The 20,629-nt window shown below is 40.8% G+C and overlaps 1 protein-coding gene across 1 annotated transcript; it reads left to right on the top strand.

Moving 5' to 3' along the window:
• Window positions 1-205: 205 nt before the first annotated feature.
• On the top strand, window positions 206-15,513 carry papss1 (3'-phosphoadenosine 5'-phosphosulfate synthase 1). The gene is made up of 12 exons (XM_072384983.1): window positions 206-478; window positions 1,180-1,294; window positions 1,379-1,614; window positions 1,717-1,855; window positions 3,637-3,755; window positions 4,065-4,178; window positions 4,359-4,470; window positions 7,141-7,346; window positions 10,451-10,586; window positions 10,961-11,229; window positions 12,048-12,277; window positions 14,364-15,513. The coding sequence occupies exons 1-12, from the start codon at window positions 419-421 to the stop codon at window positions 14,500-14,502; spliced, it is 1,875 nt and encodes a 624-aa protein (XP_072241084.1). The 5' UTR covers window positions 206-418; the 3' UTR covers window positions 14,503-15,513.
• Window positions 15,514-20,629: the final 5,116 nt, after the last annotated feature.

Consider the following 20,629-nt stretch of genomic DNA (forward strand, 5'->3'; position numbering starts at 1 on the left):
ACTAATGTCAGTGATAACGCCTTTTTAAAATATTCTGAATAACGTTACTTATTCAACTGGAATTTTCCTTTCAACTGTGACCCTTTACGGTTGCAAATCAGCTGAGTTTCCTCAAACAGCCACTGGGTCGGGGTGTGGGGGGGTGACGATAAAGCTAAACTGACTTCGGATCGTTTTTTTTTCCGAGCCAACCGTGGACGGAGGAAATGCGTCACTTCTTTGTCGGTGACGTGGCCGTTGGCGAAGTCGTCCCGGTTGTCGTGCCAGGTTCCCCGGCTCCGGGCTCCTCCATCCACAGGACATACCTGTGCCCAACAGCAGCACATACCTGCGCAAAGTAATCAGAGTCCGCTGTTTTGTCCTCGTGCGTGTGTTTTTAGACGTAGTCCGTCACATTAGCCGCTCACCGCTGTCGGCCATGGAGACGCATGGCAACTCGCACAAAAAGCAGAAGCTAGGCAACGCCGCCGAGAGCTGGGTGAGTTTTCTTTTTAAGTTGTGGCAATGCAACACATTCCATTACGTCCCCCCACCTCCGCGAATCAACGATAAAAGAGCGAAGACGCTAGCCGGCCAGTTAGCTAGTCACGTAGCGTAGTTACCATTAGCTACACTGCTATACACTAAAGCTATCTCTGCCTATAAAACATTAGTTGCCAACAGCGCTTTCACTAAAAATTGGCGAATGAAGTTCCAGCAGTTAATGCATTTATTGCAAAAACTCCATTTTTAACTACTTGTTTAACGCAAAAGCATCTGTAACCACATTACCTTTGCTTACTCCAGCTACAGAGTCAACAAAACTGTTGTTTAACTAACTATTGCATGCTTTATTCTAGTTTAATTCAGAGTTTAAATGGTCTTGTTTGCTTAAATGTTCAAATTTGATAATCAGTCCTCATAATTTTGAATGCAAAATCATTTAGATGTATTTTGTAACGTTGGTTGAATCGTATTAGAATCAGTGTTAGAAGGATTCTATTTCATAACTTGCAGACCTGCATACATGTGAGGTCTTCTCACAATATAGAACAGCTTTCTGATTTCAGAGGAATTCTATTTTAAGGCAGCTTTGAAGATGCTCTCATGCGTAATCAAACTGATATGATTTGTTTTCATAAACTGCGGCCACTGGGCTTCAAGTGGGATGAAATGGCACAAAATCTTTTATCTTTCCAGGGAATGCAACGTGCAACCAATGTTACCTATCAAGCTCATCACGTGAGCCGAAACAAGCGCGGGCAGGTTGTGGGCACAAGAGGAGGATTCAGGGGATGCACCGTTTGGCTGACTGGTGGGATGCAAGATTTTACTGAAGCAAATTCCAAGGGTGTCCTTAATTACTTATAATAAATAATCCTGTGCTTTCCTTCCAAAGGTTTGTCCGGTGCAGGGAAAACCACAGTGAGCATGGCTCTGGAGGAGTACCTTGTGTGCCATGGTATCCCCTGCTACACACTGGATGGGGACAATATTCGTCAGGGTCTGAACAAAAACCTGGGTTTCAGCCCACAGGACCGTGAGGAGAACATTAGGCGCATTGCTGAGGTGGCTCGGCTTTTTGCCGATGCAGGACTGGTCTGCATTGCCAGTTTCATTTCTCCTTACAGCAGGGTGAGTAAAGACAGCATCAGTAATAGAATGAGCGAAGCACATCGTAAGTTTAGCTCTGTTAAATATATCTAATTTGTTTCTCTTTTTTTTTTTCTTCGACAGGATCGTCTCAACGCCAGGAAGATCCACGAGGCAGCAGGGCTGCCGTTCTTCGAGGTGTTTGTGGACGCCCCACTGGATGTATGTGAGCAGAGGGACGTGAAGGGCCTGTACAAGAGAGCCAGAGCAGGGGAGATAAGAGGTGGGGTATAACTTTGTTCTATTTAAGGGAATTTTCTCGACCTAACGAAAGGCCGGGATTCTATACGCACTGTTTGATTTAAACTCTTCACATTAGATGAATGAAAATGGCATCTGTTGTACGTTCCTCAACACATTTCGCCTTTAAAGAGGTTGAGTCAGAAATGTACTTCCCCGTGACACGCTGTTGCTAAGACAAAGCAGTGAAATGGTCCAGTTAGACAAGTTTGATACCACTGTTTGTTTTTCCTACTCTGTAGCTCAGCAGACATACAAAACATGTTGATAGCTCGACTTCTACTTGCGCTCAGTTGTATGTCACCTGTACAGTTATGCTACACATTTAAGGGAAAGCCTACAGCCTCGATCCCCTAAATCAGTGTTGTAGTCAAGACCAAGACCAGAAAGTCTTGTGAGTTGGAATGTCGAGGACATGTCAACACCAGCGTGAGAGCAGTTAGACTTGACGCTACCTAATCTTGATGTTAACTGTTTTTTTTTTTTAAAAACATTTGCAACATTTAGTTTATCATAAGCACAATTGGTCCCAGAACTGAAAAGTGGTCTCAAGACTGACAGCAGTTTCGAGTACTGCAATACTACCTTTTTTAAGGCTATCCAGCCTAACAACTTATGATGGGACTGTTATCATAATGCCCCATTACAAAGTATTAACAATAACTGTAGTGGTTACCGAACGGTTGCTGTAGAAGGGCAAGTCAAAAAATGAATATGTCCTTTACTGGCTATTCTATTTATATGTACCCTCATTTCTGTGAATTTGTCCTTTTTTGCAGACATTGACGAACATCATTGCTCTCAAACTCACGCATTGCCTCGACTTTTAAAAACATTCCAACTCCGCTGCCACAGTTCAATACAAATCTCCTCTGCTGTGCATTTTTGCTGTTTTCCCCTCCTACAGTGGGTAGACAAACACCTCAGTACCAACATATCCCCGCCTCCGCTCACTCCCGATCACACTGCTACCTTCAGGTCATTTGTCTCACTGACGTGTCTGGATAACATTATTGTTTAGTTGTTAGAAAGATGGCAAGTGTGGAGCCTTGCATAGCTTCAGACAGAAAAATGCCGCTTGGAAATATCTTTTACCATAAAAAGTGGTAATTATATTGAATATTGACATTTTTGAAAGCGTGACATCAAAGCTAGAAAGAGATTACAGTGAAAGCAAATGTTTACTATTTTCATCCTTTGCTATTTGCTATAGAAGTCATAGCACGAAGCCTCGTGCAGCTTCTTTACTGTACACTCTGATACGTGTACGGTTATATTGTCGTGAGCCACTGACTGAATTCTTGCCATACTCTGATTCAGTGGTTTTCTGCCTGCCGAGCCACGAGGGGTTAAACTTCCTACCTCACGTCCCAGACACAATCTGGAACTAACTGCAGATGATCTTGATTGTTAATGAGATGGAATTGAGTGGTGATTTGTGCTCTGATGTTCTGCTGTATGTCCTGAATTTTGTATTATTATAAGTAATGGAAGTCTCGTAATCGGTGGCGAATTTCTGCCTGTAACTCACATGGTTCTTGCGTTTTTGTGTAGAGCAGATGATGTTGTGATAAATAACGGCAACATAAGCAATTTAGAATTAAAGGGCACAAAGTGAGTTTGTTTACAAGCACCGTAACACCAAATGTTTCAGACTGTTTATTCAGGATCTATACAATAATGGAAGTGAACTTTCTCAAAATATTGATTAGTTGGATATGTCGAATAAATCGGAGATCAAAAACTATACATGTGTTTTATCAGGTTTCACCGGCATTGACTCGGAGTATGAGAAGCCAGAGGCTCCAGAGCTGGTGTTGAAGACCGACTCCTGCAATGTGAATGAGTGCATTCAGCAGCTCATTGACCTGCTTCAGGAGCGGGTGAGGAGCAGTCATATTTTCTTGAGTTGTCTTCTCTTTAACTCTGCCTTTACAGACAAAGTGGCCGCCTTAAAGTTCTGCCCTGATGAATAAAACTGTGTTGCAACTTCATTTGTTGGCCACCAGGGAGCAGGGGAGCATCATTTTTTGCATTGATTTTGATGCTAATGCATCTACATTTTTATCATATGACTCAATAGTCCTTTAGCGAATTGTAAAACTCGATCAAAGCCTTTATTATGTTTGCAGTTTAATCACAGTTTATTGACAGAAATTAATTAGGGTTTTTGATGTTTTTTTTTTCCGCAGGATATTGTTCCTGTTGATGCTTCCTATGAAGTCAAAGAGCTGTATGTTCAGGAGAATAAGTTGGACTTGGCTAAGGCTGACGCAGAGACGCTGCCTGCTGTGCAGATCGGAAAGGTTATTATGATGTTTTTTTTATTAACGTTATTCTTAATAAAGCTAAATAACTACTGAAAATGTTTATATTTGCTGTACTTAATCTTTTTTTTAGATTTGTCCGTTTTACTGACACGTTAAGCCATAATGTGAACTGCACGTATGATAAGTTAACCCTCTGTATGTGACTGTAATCCTCAGGTGGACATGCAGTGGGTGCAGGTGCTGGCTGAAGGCTGGGCCACTCCTCTGAATGGCTTCATGAGAGAGAGGGAATATTTACAGTGTCTTCATTTTGATTGTCTCCTGGATGGTAAGTTGTTGTTTAAAAAAAACAGAGAACCCTGCCGTTTTAATAGGAAAAAAAGTCATATTGTGTCCTGTGAGAGGAAATGAACTCGTCTTTACAGATTGGGTTAGCCAAAACAGACTATAGCTTTCTGTTTGGAATTTGCTCTATGAGCTCTGATACTTTGGTGCAGTTTTTGCATTTGTACATTAGTTTCTGGTGCTACAGACACAGCAACGTACATAGATACGAGATGACATAGTGAAAGTAGTAGATGTAGCTCGGTTGCTTGTTTGTGCTTTTTCAAACTATTTTGGTGCTCGTCAGTGGCTATAGTGAGCTTCAGAAACCTCTGAATTGTGACAGGAGGTACAAAAGATGTCTTTAAACACCCCCAAAGGAATATGATTTATAAGAATATAGAAAATAATCCCAGAGCTCTAAGTGTCTGTTTTGTCCATCTGACAACGTCAAATCTCCATGTTATTATTTCAAAGGAGAGGAAATGAAAAGCACTTTACTGTTACCACACAGGCTTCTACACGAACTGTTGTTCTGTGTTGCAATGTTAAACATTCTGGTGGCAACGCGCACTCTAAAATGAGATATGCAAACAATAAAATGAAGTGAAATTGCCCAAAACTGGCTTTTAGGCTCCGCATTTTGACAGGTTTTTAACAAGTTAAGAATGAAACCATAACACTCTCACATCTGGAAGTCTTAGACAGGGTTATAAGTATATATTTAGATGTGAGGTCATGATTCACTTTCCTGTTAGTCCTAAGGGTGAAGGACACGGAGGAAGAAGCTTTCTATTGATTGACACCGCACACCGCCATTTGTTCATTTTCACTTCCTTCCATGGATTTGACAGTGAATGGATTGATTACACACAGTATAATATTATAACCGGTTGAGAGGCATAAACTGTGGGTTTCGCTAAACAAGAAGTCAGCAAAGATAAACAGAAATCCAAAGTCAAGCTTGTATCTCTCCCATTCGGACATTTGGAAGTCGTGTGTGTACATTTTATTGCAACCAGCTGCGAGCTCTTCACTGTGACAGAGAGGACCAGAGGGTGGTCCAGCAGGAGGCAGGGGCACCAACAACCAGCCTCTCCTCTTGTCTCCATTATTTTGGATCTGATATGATGTGAAAAGCGTGTGGGTCTTGACATTTATATTAACCTGGATGGAGGGGGATAATAAGCCAAAAGGGTGCTGTCAGCACAGAGATCAAATCCTGGCACGAAAGAGGGCAAAGCTCCAGTGTTGGATAAGAACATTTCTCTTGAGCACCTTAAATATCAGCTTTAAGAACTCTCTGTAGCTTGAGCTTCAAATGCATATTCCACATTGAGCCTGCAGGCATACAACATGGCTCTTTGCAACAGTGGTTGGACTATTTTGTTGCGTATACCAAATCATCCATTTTTTTTTTATGCTTAAGAGACAAAGTGACTGCTATAAATGACTAAACATTAGACGAATGAAGGTCATTCTATAGTTTGTAGTAGGTTGGACAGGCAGGAGTCTCTGATCTGATCAGAAGCATCCATTTAGCTGTAGGAGTGCACTCGGTCTGAAAAAAACAGGAGGCACCATATTTTGAAGTTCTACACAGCATGGGGTCTGTATTGATGAGTGATTAAAGTTTTCGATTTTCCTCTTGAACCTGTTCATAAAGTCAATTTTCACTTTGTCTTTATTAGCTGAGTAGGAGAGCGTGGGGTAAGTTGGCCCGCCCTCTATGTCTTTGCAACCATGCACTTTTTTTTTTTATTATTGTTGTGTGACCGTGCACCGATCTAAGGTTTTTGGCTCGTCAAAGTCAAACTTTGACACATGAGAAGTGATGGCTGCTACATCGATTCCAATTTATCCAAAGGTATTTGTGTTGCGTGCTGGGAATTTGTCAACTTTTAAAATAATAATAAGAAAAAAGTGCAGTAATTGAGCTTAATTTGTCCTGGATTTATAAGCTATGTAGGTTTTTATCCAAAATACCTAAATGGCTAAATAGCTATGGAGTATATGTGAGGTATGTAATATATATAGCTAACAGCTATGTGAGCCAAATGCTGTGGGGTAAACTGAGCCAGGTTTAGGAGGTTGGAGGATATACAAGGAGGAAAGAAAAATTCCTATTTCTTTGCCATCTGGGATGAAGAGAAAGTTTTATAGTTACTTGCACTTGTCTTTAGGCTGTTGTTTGTTTTCAAGCTCTCAAAAGTGTGAAGAACACATAGGTTGTAATATGCCAGTGTTAATTTGGGAGTTTTTAGAACTGTTTGACTAAAATGTTTAATGATTTCCGCAGAAACCGATTCATTCATTCTACTTTGGTATTTATCTAGTTTTAGGCAGCGGTTTGTCAGAAGATTGCAAGGTTGGTTGTAACCTTTTTTCCTTTGGCCACATGTTAAGTTAGCTCCAGGAAATGAAGTAGACTTTTTGAATGACTTTTTTTGAGGAGGGAAGTTATCTCTCATGCGAGTTTCTCGTGCGTTTGATTCAGATTAAATTAGACGTCCGTTTACCCCCAGATGGTGCGACTCACCACAGGAAACGGGCAAAGCTTTTTTTTTTTTATAAAAAGGCATATTCTTTAAATTCTTTTTGTTGTAGATTAATACTGATTATTTAGGGGAAAAAAATTGTTTTTGTTTAATTGATGGACCCTCTACTCCCCCAGGTGGTGTGATAAATCTCTCAGTGCCTGTGGTGCTGCCAGTATCAGCTGGAGATAAAGAGCGTTTGGATGGTGTAACCGCCGTGGCTTTGGTCTACGAGGGCAGACGAGTGGCCATCCTTCGTAACCCAGAGTTTTATGTGCACAGAAAAGAAGAGCGCTGTGCTCGGCAATGGGGCACCACCTGCAAAGACCACCCATACATCAAGGTCAGCGCTTGATATGTCACATTCTCCTTTCCAGAGCTCGTTGGAGTCCCCCACCAACAGCAAGGCTCCTTCACACGTGTAAAGTCACGGTGCTTTTTTCAAATAACGCTTAAGCACGCATGTGCTCTTTTCGGTTGATTTATCCACTGACAGAGCGTGATTCCCATAGACTCAAAGTATGTACGGAAAGTCCGGCAGGTTGGATTAATTAGAGTGTGGAAAACAAATCACAACACAATCTTGAAAACCTTTTACGGGGGAGCCAAGAGGTCACTGATCACATCACGCAGACACCTCTGCTGCTGACAAAGTTTTACATGAAGCCGGCCAGAACAAACTGTAATCAGCCTGTTAGCAAAAGTTCCGGACAGCAAAAACATGCATTTCACATGCTAAATTAGATGTCAACAGAATAAGTGACTTTTAAAAAAAAATTATTTTTGTTATTGTTTTGGACGGTTTTAAAGTGCTTTTTTTTTTTTTTTTTTTTTTTGTATTTTACACTAAACTAGTTTGAAATGCCCACGACTCGCTTCATCAATATTAGCAACCTGCTGTTTTCTAGAGCAGAAGAACTACACTACTTGGAATTATTTAAGGCCTGCAAGTACAAGGTGCTTCACCTGATTGGACGTTGATCACTTTTTGAACGCGCCTGCCTCACATCGTGAAGCTTTAAAGGAAGAAAGACTGTAAACACGTGTTGCACAAATGTAAAGATCGATCTACTGTTACCGAAATAAATCTGTAAAGCTCCAGACTGTCTGCCTGAGAGAATGTGGAAGCAGACGGCCTCTCTGGATTCTGCACAGATAGAACACAGATCCCAGCTGGACTTTTCATATTGCCAATGGAAAGACTGAGTATGTGGAGGGATGGAACTTTTCCCGTAGCCTGTCACGACGCCCTGTCTAATCACTTGATCTTTTCGGTCCACCCTCATTTTGCAGGCGTTATATTTGGATGCTGAGTCTCTTGCCCCGGCCTGCGCTGAAAAAGTCCATTTGAGATTGCAGCTTCCACCTTTTAGCTCTCCGAATATATCCAGGCTTTCGTTTCCCTGTCTGTCTCATATTGACTGCTCAGGTAGCAGTCGGTGTGGGGCTCAGGTTGACACCGTGGGCCGGCGATGCCCTGAAATCCTCCCACTTCCCCTGCGGACAGTGTTGCTGTAGACACATGGAACTGTTACTAAAAATAGTTAACCTTTGTATAGACCCGTCATTGTGAGGTAATAATACAGTGTTCTTTTTATAAGTTGCCAGTCTGGCTAATTTTATATTCTCATTGTTTTGGAGATTAGTGCATTTGTTTTTCCACTTGGAACGGACGAAGGTTCAAAACAGAAATAATACTAACCCTCGTGGCATTTGGTGATTTCACTCCCTGGGGTCGTACTTACTGTAAGTGGCCTACTGCTTGCTTATTTTAATGTCCTTTGTGGCTAAAAAGGCTGGCTTCAAAGTTGAGGCACCTAACAGCAGCTGTCTCAATATTTCAGCACAAGTGGCAGTTAGTGGTAGTCCTCGCCTTGTTCATAATGAAATCTGGGCTCGCCACTGTCAACACCTGATGCCACAGTGCAGCCATTACACACATGCGGCATGCTCCGCTTCCACAACTAAGATTTTTTTTTTTTTTTTTTTTTTTAATCCACTCTAACCTAACATGTGTGTTCAGCCTGTCTTGATTAGGGTCTCACTCCCTAAAGTCCATGTATGTATACATAAGTGTATGTTTAACTCCCTGCACCGGAGCCAGTCTGTCAGCACCGCTCCACCACTATAGCTGCTCCACATAACATGTTGTTAATCCACTTTTTCCTGTTTACCCGTCTGTCAGACAGAGCCCCCTTTCACCGGAAGCTATGGTGCAGAGGCTGTTTATTTGGTTAGGTCCCTTTTCACGTGTGAATATCTGAGGCATTTACAACGGTTAAACAGAGCCCATGTGCATGTGCAAACGCATTATATCTTTCATGAGTCGTATCAGGCCGGCGCTGGACAAATTGGGCCAATTAGACTGTGGAAAACATATCGCAGCGGGATCTTAAAGATTTCTTTCAACAAATGCGGGCGAGTTGTTTCTGATCACATCACTTGGACACCTCCGCTGCAGACAACAATCTGAGTTGCGTACAGTTTGCGAGATCAAAGAGGTAGCAGTGTGTTTTTAAAGTATGAATATCAAAGAGCGTTCACATGACGAATGATGCGTCAGCGAAACAAGATGCAAAGATGGATCTTTCCACGTACGAATTTGTCACTTTGGATCACATTAAAATCGCACAGCCGAGGGTTTTCAGTAACTCTAGCTGTGGTCTCATAAGCACCACAGGAGGCAGGCAAAAGGTTGCTTGAAACAATAGCAGTCTGTTCCTGGATCCTGAGCGCTTCTGTGACATTGTTTGATGAATCTCACGAAGGGAAATTCTTCTCTCCTTTGAGGACGTTAAGCAGCTTTTTAATGTGGTGTAATGTTTGATTTATTTTGCTTTGTCGATTAAATGAACTCGTTTAGAACTTTACCATTTTTTTTTTTTTTTATCCTGAAGTGTGACGCAAAAACCCCAATTACTCAGTAGAACGTATTAACTTTCATAACAACAGTGGGTTTGCCAAAAAACTTTTTCACTCCTATCTGTACGGGCATTGTTTTCTCTTCCTCTTTCTTTTTTTTGTCTTTTTTAATTTTCTTCATACAACAGCATTGTAGTTATTGTCATTGGAATGTAAAAAGGAATGAGAACAAAAATTTAAAAAATACCTAAAGGCAAAGTCAGTATTTTACATTAAAAGTTAAAGGTATAACCTTTTTTCAGAAGCTAAAATTTAAAAAAAAAAGTTTTCCAGAAAATGCTTTATGTTCAGAAGGTTTCTTTATATATAATAATTGGCCAAGTTTAGCCATTGTGACCAAATACAGAAGCATACGCACATCAGTTTTGTTTGCTGTTTAACGACACGTTGTGACAAACCTATGGTGCTATGTCATCTAATCGCCTGATTTTAGAGCAGAGAATATGTGGAGGAATCACACTGACTTAAGTCTGGATTTGGTTTCAGCTGCATTCATTGTCCTGATCATCGTGGCTCTTATTTCAGATGGTGATGGAGAGTGGAGACTGGCTGGTTGGTGGAGACCTGCAGGTTCTGGACAGGGTTTATTGGAATGACGGGCTTGACCACTACCGACTGACGCCCACTGAGCTTAAGCAAAAGTTTAAAGAAATGAATGCAGGTATGGGGACAGGTTTGGGTATTTCATTATCTGTCTAACTGAATTATAACAAATTAAATCTAGAGACGAGGAGAGAAACTATACTGCCACAATGTTTATAAACTGCCTGCTTTTTTTTTCTTCAGAAACAGAGAATAACATTTGTCATTTTGCTCCGTTTAACACTTTGTCTTGGGAAAAGAAACTTGTGTCCCAGGAGAAAAGCCTGTGGTATGATGCAGGTTATTTATCAGCGGTTGCAGAGGTTAGGCTCCTAGCAATATGATTATTCTACATTGTGATACATTGTGGTCTGTTGTTTGTCTTGTTTAGAGGTCTACAGATGTGTTTGGTTGTAATTTAGCAGCCCGCTCTTCTCCTTTCTCTACGTTTAGATGCCGTGTTCGCTTTCCAGCTGCGTAACCCGGTCCACAACGGCCACGCTCTTCTGATGCAAGACACTCACAAGCGCCTCATTGAGCGCGGCTACCGCCGGCCCGTTCTGCTGCTTCACCCACTGGGCGGCTGGACCAAAGACGACGACGTGCCGCTGCCATGGAGGATGAAACAGCACGCTGCTGTGCTGGAAGAGGGGGTGCTGAACCCAGACTCCACCATTGTTGCCATTTTCCCCTCACCCATGATGTATGCCGGGCCAACTGAGGTAATGAAAATGTGAGATGTTGAATTTTTTTTGTTTGCATGTTTGAGGTTTCTTCAAACACATGCATCGTGTTTTCTTCAAGTGACAGAACAAAAATGCGGCTGCAGCCGTGAATCATGACGGCCCAGAGGACGACTGTCGCATATTTTCTTGCAAAAATTTCTGAAAGTGACAAATGACAGGAAAGGGGATTTACAATCATCTTGAGGCGCTGTGTTGAGTGTTTCCATGCCATACACAAACCTCCATGTGACTGAGCGTAGTTGTGTAGCTGGGAATCTTTTAATCATTCACTTATGATAATGAAACAGCTATGGTGCAAATTATTGAGAACAGACTGTGGGCTGGTGGATGGTAGGCTGTGAATTTAGTCCTTTTTAAATTGCGAATTGGATGTTTTTAGAGCCCGACACAGTCCCAGCCTCAGTATTAAATCTCTGCCCTTGTTTTCCCATTTAAAACCGCTTACCCTTGGCCTCGATGCCATTCAAATAACAGAACTTCCTCTTAAGTGTTCACATGATTGCTCTTTAGGCAACACACTAAAAACGTCAAGCTGAAACCACTTTCCCTGTAAGTTTGATTTAAAAAAACCATTGACCCGAAAATATAAAAAACAAATTGTGCACAGACATGATGGCAGAATTTAATGTGTAGATTTAGCAATTATTGATAATGAGAAGGAGGGAAAGAATGTGATGCAATTTGATGCAAGTTGTTATATTTACACTTACCACAGCGTAGAAATACAAGACATATTGGGGGAAAAAAACCTCCTAATTTCCATACTTAGTTTTCTATTTGCTCCTTGTCCACAGGTTCAGTGGCACTGCAGAGCACGCATGGTGGCTGGTGCCAATTTCTATATTGTAGGTCGAGACCCTGCAGGCATGCCCCACCCTGAAACAGGAAAGGACCTTTATGAGCCCTCTCATGGAGCCAAGGTCCTCACCATGGCTCCAGGCCTCATCACTCTTGAGATTGTACCCTTTAAGGTTGCTGCTTACAACAAGGCCAAAGGAGCAATGGACTTTTATGACCCGAAAAAGTACGTATTCCTTAATCAAAGCAAGTAACATTTTGTGTCCTGTGGTCCCTATGTTTATTTCTTATGGTCATGTGATACAGCAAAGGTTTACAGGCAGGGTTCAGTCACACTGTATTTAAGAGCTTATTTATAGTTCTAGTCCCAGAGTAATACCTCACATTTAGGCCAATTAGCCCATGCAGCCTAAACAGACATTTTATTCTGTAAATTAATTTCTCATTAAGCTTGTTTTGTTTACAAAATGAACCCTGTCATCCATTTTCTTTCTTTCCTCTTCGCTATCTGCAGTGAAATGCCGAGCCAAGAATAACAGCAATTGTTTTTCCTTCCTTGTACAGTTAGAAGGTTTTTGGGGATTAGCATGACCTTTGATGTTGCTAAAAATTACAGAGACCTGCCATTGATTAAAGTCTGTATATGGACACTGCACACGATGACTAACAAAAATCATGCAATTGCTTTGCTTTTCCTCCAGGTCTGATGGAGCGGCCTCCATCAGATTATGCAACTCTAGCTGTGTTCAGCCAGAAGTGTTCAGACTAATCAAAAGATTGGCTTTGCTTTCCATGATGCATATTTGGGATATAAAGTCCATCGCGAACTGTTGATCCGTGAGATTTAGCTCCTCTGTGAGAAGAAGTGATGGTGTTACTTGAATGATTTCAGTTTTTGTTTTCAGCTTTTCTCGGCATTGAAATCACGTGAGAAAAAGTGTTAAATGCCTACTGGTTTATTTATCATGTTCATGAAGGGAGAGCAAATAATTCAGATAAGGTGTTATTGTGGAACAATATCAATAGTTGTTAATACATAAAGGAAATTACAAAAAGATTGGTAACCGTCAGTCCTAAAATTTAGTCGAGTCACAGTTTTAACTTCTTGATACTCAGGCAGTGTTGCCGTGAAATCAAGTGAAACGCACTCATTTAGACCTGTGGAAAGAAAAGAAAATGTGGAAGCATATGGTAGAACAAGAAAAATCTCACTGGCCTCAGTGAAAATATCTCTCCCATTTCACAATGGATGCAAAATGCGCCCTCTTTTCTTTGGTAATTCCATGTTATAAGTCACTTCAAGGGAGGAAATTCTAACAGGAAGCAAAGACTACTGGATTTTCTGTGTGCAGCCGTCAGTCGGTTAGATTTATGGGATCCCATTTTCTCTTGCTGGCCTTGCCAAATTTTCAGGGGAAAACGGATGACCAGTTTAATCACAACACCCCTCAGTCTTTCTTTAAAGCTTAATGGAACATATTAGAGCCAGCCGTTTCCTTTTTGACGCCGGGAGAATTTGCATAGAAACACTTCTTATTTGCCCCAAAGGCAGCGACATCAAATTAGAAATTAGAGTGTCAATAAATAGTATCAGTAGTGATGTAGCAAACAAACTGATGTGACGAGGCAACTGTTTCTGCCTCTATGGTAGATTCAGGGTCATTTGTAGCCAAAAGAGCTCCTGAAGATTTGCCTCTTATTTTTCTCTCATCTCTTAAATAGAAAAGGCACCCGTAGGCCTGTCCTAAGAAACAGGATTAGTGGCTTAGGAAGGTAACTTCAGGTTCAGCTCTGAATTTTCAGTATCACAAAGCCTGTTCACCTCATACAGGGGCGTATCACCATGGCAACCTATGCTGGAAACCTAATCTGGTCTGTAGCAGGTTAGGTGTCGAGATAAGAGATCAGCACATGTAAAATCACTGCCTCCTGACCATCTGATTCTGTTAGAAGATGGAAAAAGTCAAAGAAAAAGACATCTGTGAGTTGACAGCGTGAGAATCGCTGTCCGACTCTGTTTACGTAGCCTGAAACAGAGACTGATTAGTGTAAAGCTTGTTACTGACTTAAATATTTGGAACTAACTTTGATAACACATCAGCTAAAGATGCACTGGATATGTTGAAGCCTCCCCTGGTGTGTTTTGCTTTTTTTTGGTTTTATCTCTTAAATGTTAACCGGCCTGCTTCTTGATCCAGCTAATTCTTAAACAACATCTGGCCCCCTTCGCCTCCTCCTGGCTGCGCTGTTCATTGTTATCTTTTCATCAATTTGAAATAAGTCTCTCAATCCTGTTTTTCTTTTAACTGCAGCCATCAAGATTATGATTTCATCTCAGGCACTCGCATGCGGAAGATGGCTCGAGAGGGAGAGAACCCACCCGATGGCTTCATGGCACTGAAGGCCTGGGCTGTGTTGAAAGAGTACTATAAGTCACTGGAGAAGGCCTAAAAGGTGGAGTCAGCGGTTAAACAAAAACACGGGAACACAGAGGGCCCTGCTGTTGTCTGAAAGGATAAACGCGGGGACCCCTCACTTCACTTAAAAATCAGTGTTAGATTTATGCTTAACTGTAGGTCATGGAACTGGTTTCAGTTGCTTTTTTTGTGTCGTTACATTTTAGCAGCATTCACATCATTCACTTAAAGTTGCTCTGAAGTACAGTCGAAGTCGCACTCTGGAGCCTTGACATTTCAAGAGAATGAACATTTTTATCAAAGTAGATGTTTGCGTTTCTCACCCACTTTACAAATGTATATTCTGTTAACTGGTTTAAAAAAAAAAAAAAAGAAAGAAAGTTTTTACTAATCTGAAGACCAAGAAGGCTCGTAATGACCTGTGTGGAGAAATACTGTTGAGCAGTACTTGAATGGTCAGGAGTGAGAGTTGAGCGTTTGTGATGTCCAAATTTAAAGTTACTGCACCGGCTGGAGTCCACTTGTTGCACCCCTGCACCCTGAACCATGTACTCTGTACTGTATGTGTGCGAGTGGCTGTGGCTGTTCCCCAAAATCTGCTGTGCACCAGTGTTTGTAGTAAAAGTTGAGTGCCTTGGTCTTGACGGTCAGTTCACACGATGTCCTGTATGAATTAGGACACTAACAAGATCTTTGTTCCACTTGTTGTATCATTACACTGAAATGGTTCGGTAGTTGTGAGATGTGATCCTTAACTTTCCTTAACTTCTAGAAAACTTGCTTTCTTGTTTAGACTATTTATTCTGTCCTAATGTGACCGTGTCATTTTAACAGTGTTGTGCATGTATGTGTTGCTTCAGACATTTTGGTATTTTGTTACATTTTCGTCACTTGTTTTTTTTTTCCCTCCTATGAGTTGCTAATATTTTCCATGTGGTCATTTGTTTTTAGAAGTTGGGCCCATATAATCAGATGGTTGAGGGTTACAAAGAGATCAGATTTGTAATCTTCCTTGTCTAATAAATCATTTTTAACAAAGAACAAATTCTCTACTTTTCCTTTATCTAATCTTTGCACAAGTTGCAATTATTTTTCTTTTAAACGCACCAAAGCCGCTTAAATTCATGGCATACTTTTAGGATGTCTGCCCTCTGGGATGTTTTAGTAACAGTTAACGTTCCACTGGTTACGTTTTTCTTTAAAGCTTTTTGTCTTTGTGACCAATCCGCTTCATCTGGAGATGAGCATTTACAATTTTCAAGATGTCTTTTCTCCAGTTTTGTAAGCCCATCCCGTTGGAACTGTGGTGACTTCCCAACCGGTCGATCAGCTATACATTGAATGAGACAGACCTTCTAGTAACCCCAATCAAACTTAAACACTTGCACGGTGAATACAAAGTGCTGCAGCTGGCTCCCATATGTCGCAGAAGTGGAAAATCTAGGCAGAGAAGTCAGAAATACCCTGGATACTTCCATCTAATCCAATTCACAAATTGCTAAGAAGAGACCAGCCAGCAGCCCGCCTCCCTCCCCCTTTCTATGCCTTTAGCTGGATCTTGTACAATCTCAAATGTTAATCTCGCTGGGACCTCAGTTCAACTTCAAACGAGCAGCGAGTGATCAAATGATTTTGGAGAGGTGTGCGTTATGAATTCTGTTGCCCTTTTAACTGTCTGGATGAGATCAGTGCTCTCTGGGTAATGCAGGTGTCTGTTACAGCGCGTATCCATAACCTCCTGATGGTATCTCAGTTGGAGCATGCACATGTCTGTTTTAGTTCTGGGTCAATTTTCAGCTTGTTTGCCCCATAATCAGATCTTTCTTTGAAAATTTCCCTCCCTCTGAGGGCGTGTTACTATGTGGCAACCAGCCAAGAAGAAAGAAAGCTTGAAGGTGCTTGGAGAATTTGGCACTGCCTCGGCTCATAGTGATCGGTTGTAGAGAATTTAGGCAGCCTTAAACAGCCCTCATAGTAGTCCTTTAGACTGATGTATTTCATTTTATTCTTGCTAGTGGTGCTGTCACCAAAGCGCCTTTTTTGGAAAGCATTTGTTAAAGTATTCATATTAATTTTTTTTTTATTTTATTTTGGCTAATTTACCACCAAACATGTCTTCTGTACACAGTCCAAAATACACACGTTTGCTTGACAACAGTTTATCAACGACGAGCTGTGAAATATGTGCACATTTAACTGGGTCGTGCTTTTTCCACAGTTCACAGCTCAGTGAAACACAGGGTCGTCGTTTAAAGTGCGATAATGACTTTGGTATGTTTTTTTTTTTTTTAATGTTCCAAAATATGCTTTTTGAACACCTTGTAAATAAACAGCGAATAGAACATTCTAAAGACAATCTTAATATTGTAAAATAAGTGGTATTCATATGAGATTTTTTATGTGATAAATGACCCTTTGAGTGCTACAGTCTTCATGCAAAGCGTTTCATTTGAACCTGATTTAAAATTTCTCACTCCCCCACAATATTTACAGATTTCAATCTCTGCGCCTGTTTTCAGTCATTAGGCCTCAAGCTCTAATTCAACAACTGCCAAATTAAAAGTATAAAAAGCTACCATACCATGGGTGGTGTGTAAAATAATTACCATATTTCAGGTGTCCAGCAACTACTGACCATAAATTGGATTTTGAAAATAAAGAACGTGTCTGTGAGCTGGGTTTAATAAAGCTTGAAGACTATTTAATGAAATTTCCCTGTTTTGAAACAACCAGTCATCCAAATGTATTCAAACTAAAGTATATAAAATACGATCTAATCTAACCTAGCATTTACGAGCAGCATGACAAGAATATCCAGAAATAAGATGGCCCTTGGGACCATAACAATAATATATGGACCATATGCCAGAACTTCCTAAAAGCAGCTGCGAGGCAGCTCTTCCTGGTGTCATCAGCACAGTCAAAAATGGTTTCGCCAACAACTTTGCTGTTAATGAGCACAGACTCTGCACACAAAGGCTCAAAGACATCACCGAGACGCACGACTCTCCTTGAATAGTCGCCATGCCCTCTGTCATTTCACATTTCAAAGTAAAGCCTGTTTTTATCACCACTGGCTTTGACTGGAACTCAAACCAGATGGAAGGAAATTGGAGATAAATGCAGCTATAGTCCATGTGAAAACAGAACCTCTCGGTTGGTATGGGACGTGACAGCGATGATGTCACTGCGTATGTGACGCATGCACCTATGATGGTGCACTGGTGGCGTTTTACGTGCTTTACAACTTTTCATTTCTCTGAGTCAAATGTAATTTGATTAAAAAAAAACATGGGACTAAGCTGTTATTATGAGACAGCTTCCACATAATTTATTTGAGCCCTTTTCGGCAAAACCAAAAGGTGATTTATTTATTTTGAGCTCAAGGCTTTAGTGTTTGCAGCTGACATAAAATACTGTCTACCGGACATATAACTGCAGTTTTCAGAGGCTCAGAGGAATAAATGTATGTCAAAATAAGTGTTGGTGATGTTTATGTACAGAGCAAGATGGCAGCCAGAAAGTAACCATAAATCATTAGCAATGTTACCAAAAAGTTTTCCATATTGTATGTTTCAGGCTCGTCTCACGGATGAAACTTAGTACCATCGAGTGTAAGACCTCATATTGACAGGATTATCTATTTTATCCAATTATTTTCAACTTGATTTGACTTGACAGGTGTTGTATTTTGTTGTATAAATACTACAGTTACAATTACTCACTGATGGAAGTAGGGCGCGCTTGAGCTCAGCTGGAAGAACCGTAGCAGGGTCTCATTTTTAATAAGTGAGGAAAGTACTCCAAAAAACAGTTGCAGCTGTGTCATTGCGGAGAACTGTGTGTAATCTGATGTTAAAGAAAAAACGAAAGAAAAACAATCAATGAATCAGTTTGAAGATGAGTTAAAAACATGGCAAAATGTCAAAAACTTACCTACCTCTACACACAGCTTTTGTTCTACTACCTCCCACATGCAGAAATACAGAAGGTTCCAGGCAACGCTCATTACTCCAACATTACCAGGGTCTTATAAATCATTTTGCATTACGATTCCGTCAAGGCATCATGTCAGGATGAGGCTGGACAGGCTTTGGAACATTACCTCAGGAGCCAAAGGCCCAGAATGAAGAGATCACACAGATGGAGGGAGATCATGCATCAAATGATGAGTCGTGAACACATCAAAGGAAAGCATCTGTTTCACAACCTTAGAGGAAAAAGAAGAATTCCTGGCACGGCACAGAAGATAAACTGTGTAGCATGGAGTATGTCTGCAGGCCTGGCGCATCCTCACAACCCGTCTCACCCAAAAAAATGTAACAGAGAAAGTGGAAACAGTATCTCTTTTCTTGTCACAACAAAGAGAATAAATTAGTGTACAGTTATAGTCACAGGTTTACTTACAATGAACTGCTGATTCTGTGGGGCACAACCTTTGCACAATGAACACTTTAATAGTCTATGAAAACCACAAGATACTTTGAACTTTTTACCCCAAATGAATTTACAAGCTGAGTTTTTTGTATTTACATTTTTGATCCCATGTCGTGCCAAAGTTATTCTTAAAAGTTAAAGAGGAACAGCTCTATTCAGCTATCAAAAGTCCAGTATTGCCCTAACATTAATACTCATTTAAACACAGCTCTTATCACTACATCTCACATATAAATTGCAGAAGGCAAGGGAAGACTTGAGGGAGGATTTTTAAGATATCTTTAACAAATTTAGTTATCTTTAGAAAAATTTGGTCCCACGTCAAATAGTGAAGTGGAATGCCGTACGGTCTGTCCATTTCTAAAGTGCTTTATGCTGATTACTTACACCAGCTCAGACTGGAGCAGAGTGATCAACCGCAGCCTTAAGATCTGTCCTTAGAAGCTCCAGGGACAGAAAAGCAGCCCATCTCTTCGTATAGAAATACGATGTAGCTCCTACACTGTATTTCTATTTCTACACATTTTGCAACTGAAAACGTTTTCAGTGTATTCTTGTTAACATTTGTTGATACATATGTACAAGAGGTTCATTGTTCTCAACTGTCACAGCGCTCAGACACAAATCACTGTGAATCACACTATGTAAAGACTGCCAAAAAATACAACTGTGGTGATGAATTATACTTTAAGTATTGGTTATTATACTATCAGAACAATCTCCAGGGGGATTTATGTGTTGAACCTGAACTGTAGATGCTGGGGTACACATTAGCACAGAATCATACATGTTCCATGACAGATATTAAGCAAAATGACGAGCAAGCACTCCAGTCACATTTCTGAATCCTGACATTTACGTGTTTAATGACACACCTGAAGGTTTTGCCTCTTGACTGTGTTACAGACTGGCATTGCATTAAAATCACTCTGTTTTCTGTCTTTGGGTGTTGATGTTTAAATTCCAATAAACACTGAGTAAGACGGGATTGTGAACTGGAAATTTAAAGTGCCTGAACCTCTGTAACAGCCTTCACACCCATGTTGTCTTTGGTTATTCATACTTACCAAGCAGAGGAAGCTCAGCTCTGCACACTGTTGTGGAACGAGCTGAGGGATGATAACGTCATTGCTTAGACCTGCGTGTCGTACAATACCAGTTCTTCTTTACACACGTAGACTGTTTTGCCTCTTTCACCACCTCCTACTTTCGCACATGACACCGATGCTCAGCAAAGACGCATCAGTCCTGGCTTGAACGTGATGTGTAAAAAGAGCTCAAGTCTGATCACTGGGCCTTAAGACAGCAGAGCAAAGCCAGAGGTTGAACACATTTCATTCTTGTGAAGGGAAAAAGCAGATCATCTGTATGAGAAATGAACTGAGCTCATCTTAAACCGTATATTCATTATGTATATACCATATACATATACTGAGTTTTGAGTAGCAATGTATTTGGTTGTGGTTTGTCATTCTGTGCACAGTATTTGCTGTCACATTGTTGGAAATGTTTTGCTCACTATTCTTGTGCTGAGCTCTACGGACAAAACACTCTTTGCACACAGCAGAGACTCCACACTCTAAATAGAGTTAAATTACAGTGCTGAGGTAATTACTTAATTTAATTCATGTGGAGGATTTTTGGACAGCACTAATGCATTCTGAGTGTATTATACTGCTAACAGAAAAAAGTAGCTTAGCATATAAATCACAGTGCTATTAAGG

Source organism: Leuresthes tenuis, unplaced genomic scaffold (genome assembly GCF_036924035.1).
Source record: "Leuresthes tenuis unplaced genomic scaffold, fLeuTen1.0.hap1 SCAF_4, whole genome shotgun sequence".
Lineage (NCBI taxonomy): Eukaryota > Metazoa > Chordata > Actinopteri > Atheriniformes > Atherinopsidae > Leuresthes > Leuresthes tenuis.

Excerpts from the sequence above, each read along its gene's own strand:
- papss1 (XM_072384983.1), top strand. The coding sequence starts at position 419 with ATGGAGACGCATGGCAACTCGCACAAAAAGCAGAAGCTAGGCAACGCC. Across the intron at positions 1,615-1,716 it reads TCATTTCTCCTTACAGCAGG|GATCGTCTCAACGCCAGGAA; the intron begins GTGAGTAAAGAC and ends TTTCTTCGACAG. Across the intron at positions 7,347-10,450 it reads AAGACCACCCATACATCAAG|ATGGTGATGGAGAGTGGAGA; the intron begins GTCAGCGCTTGA and ends CTCTTATTTCAG.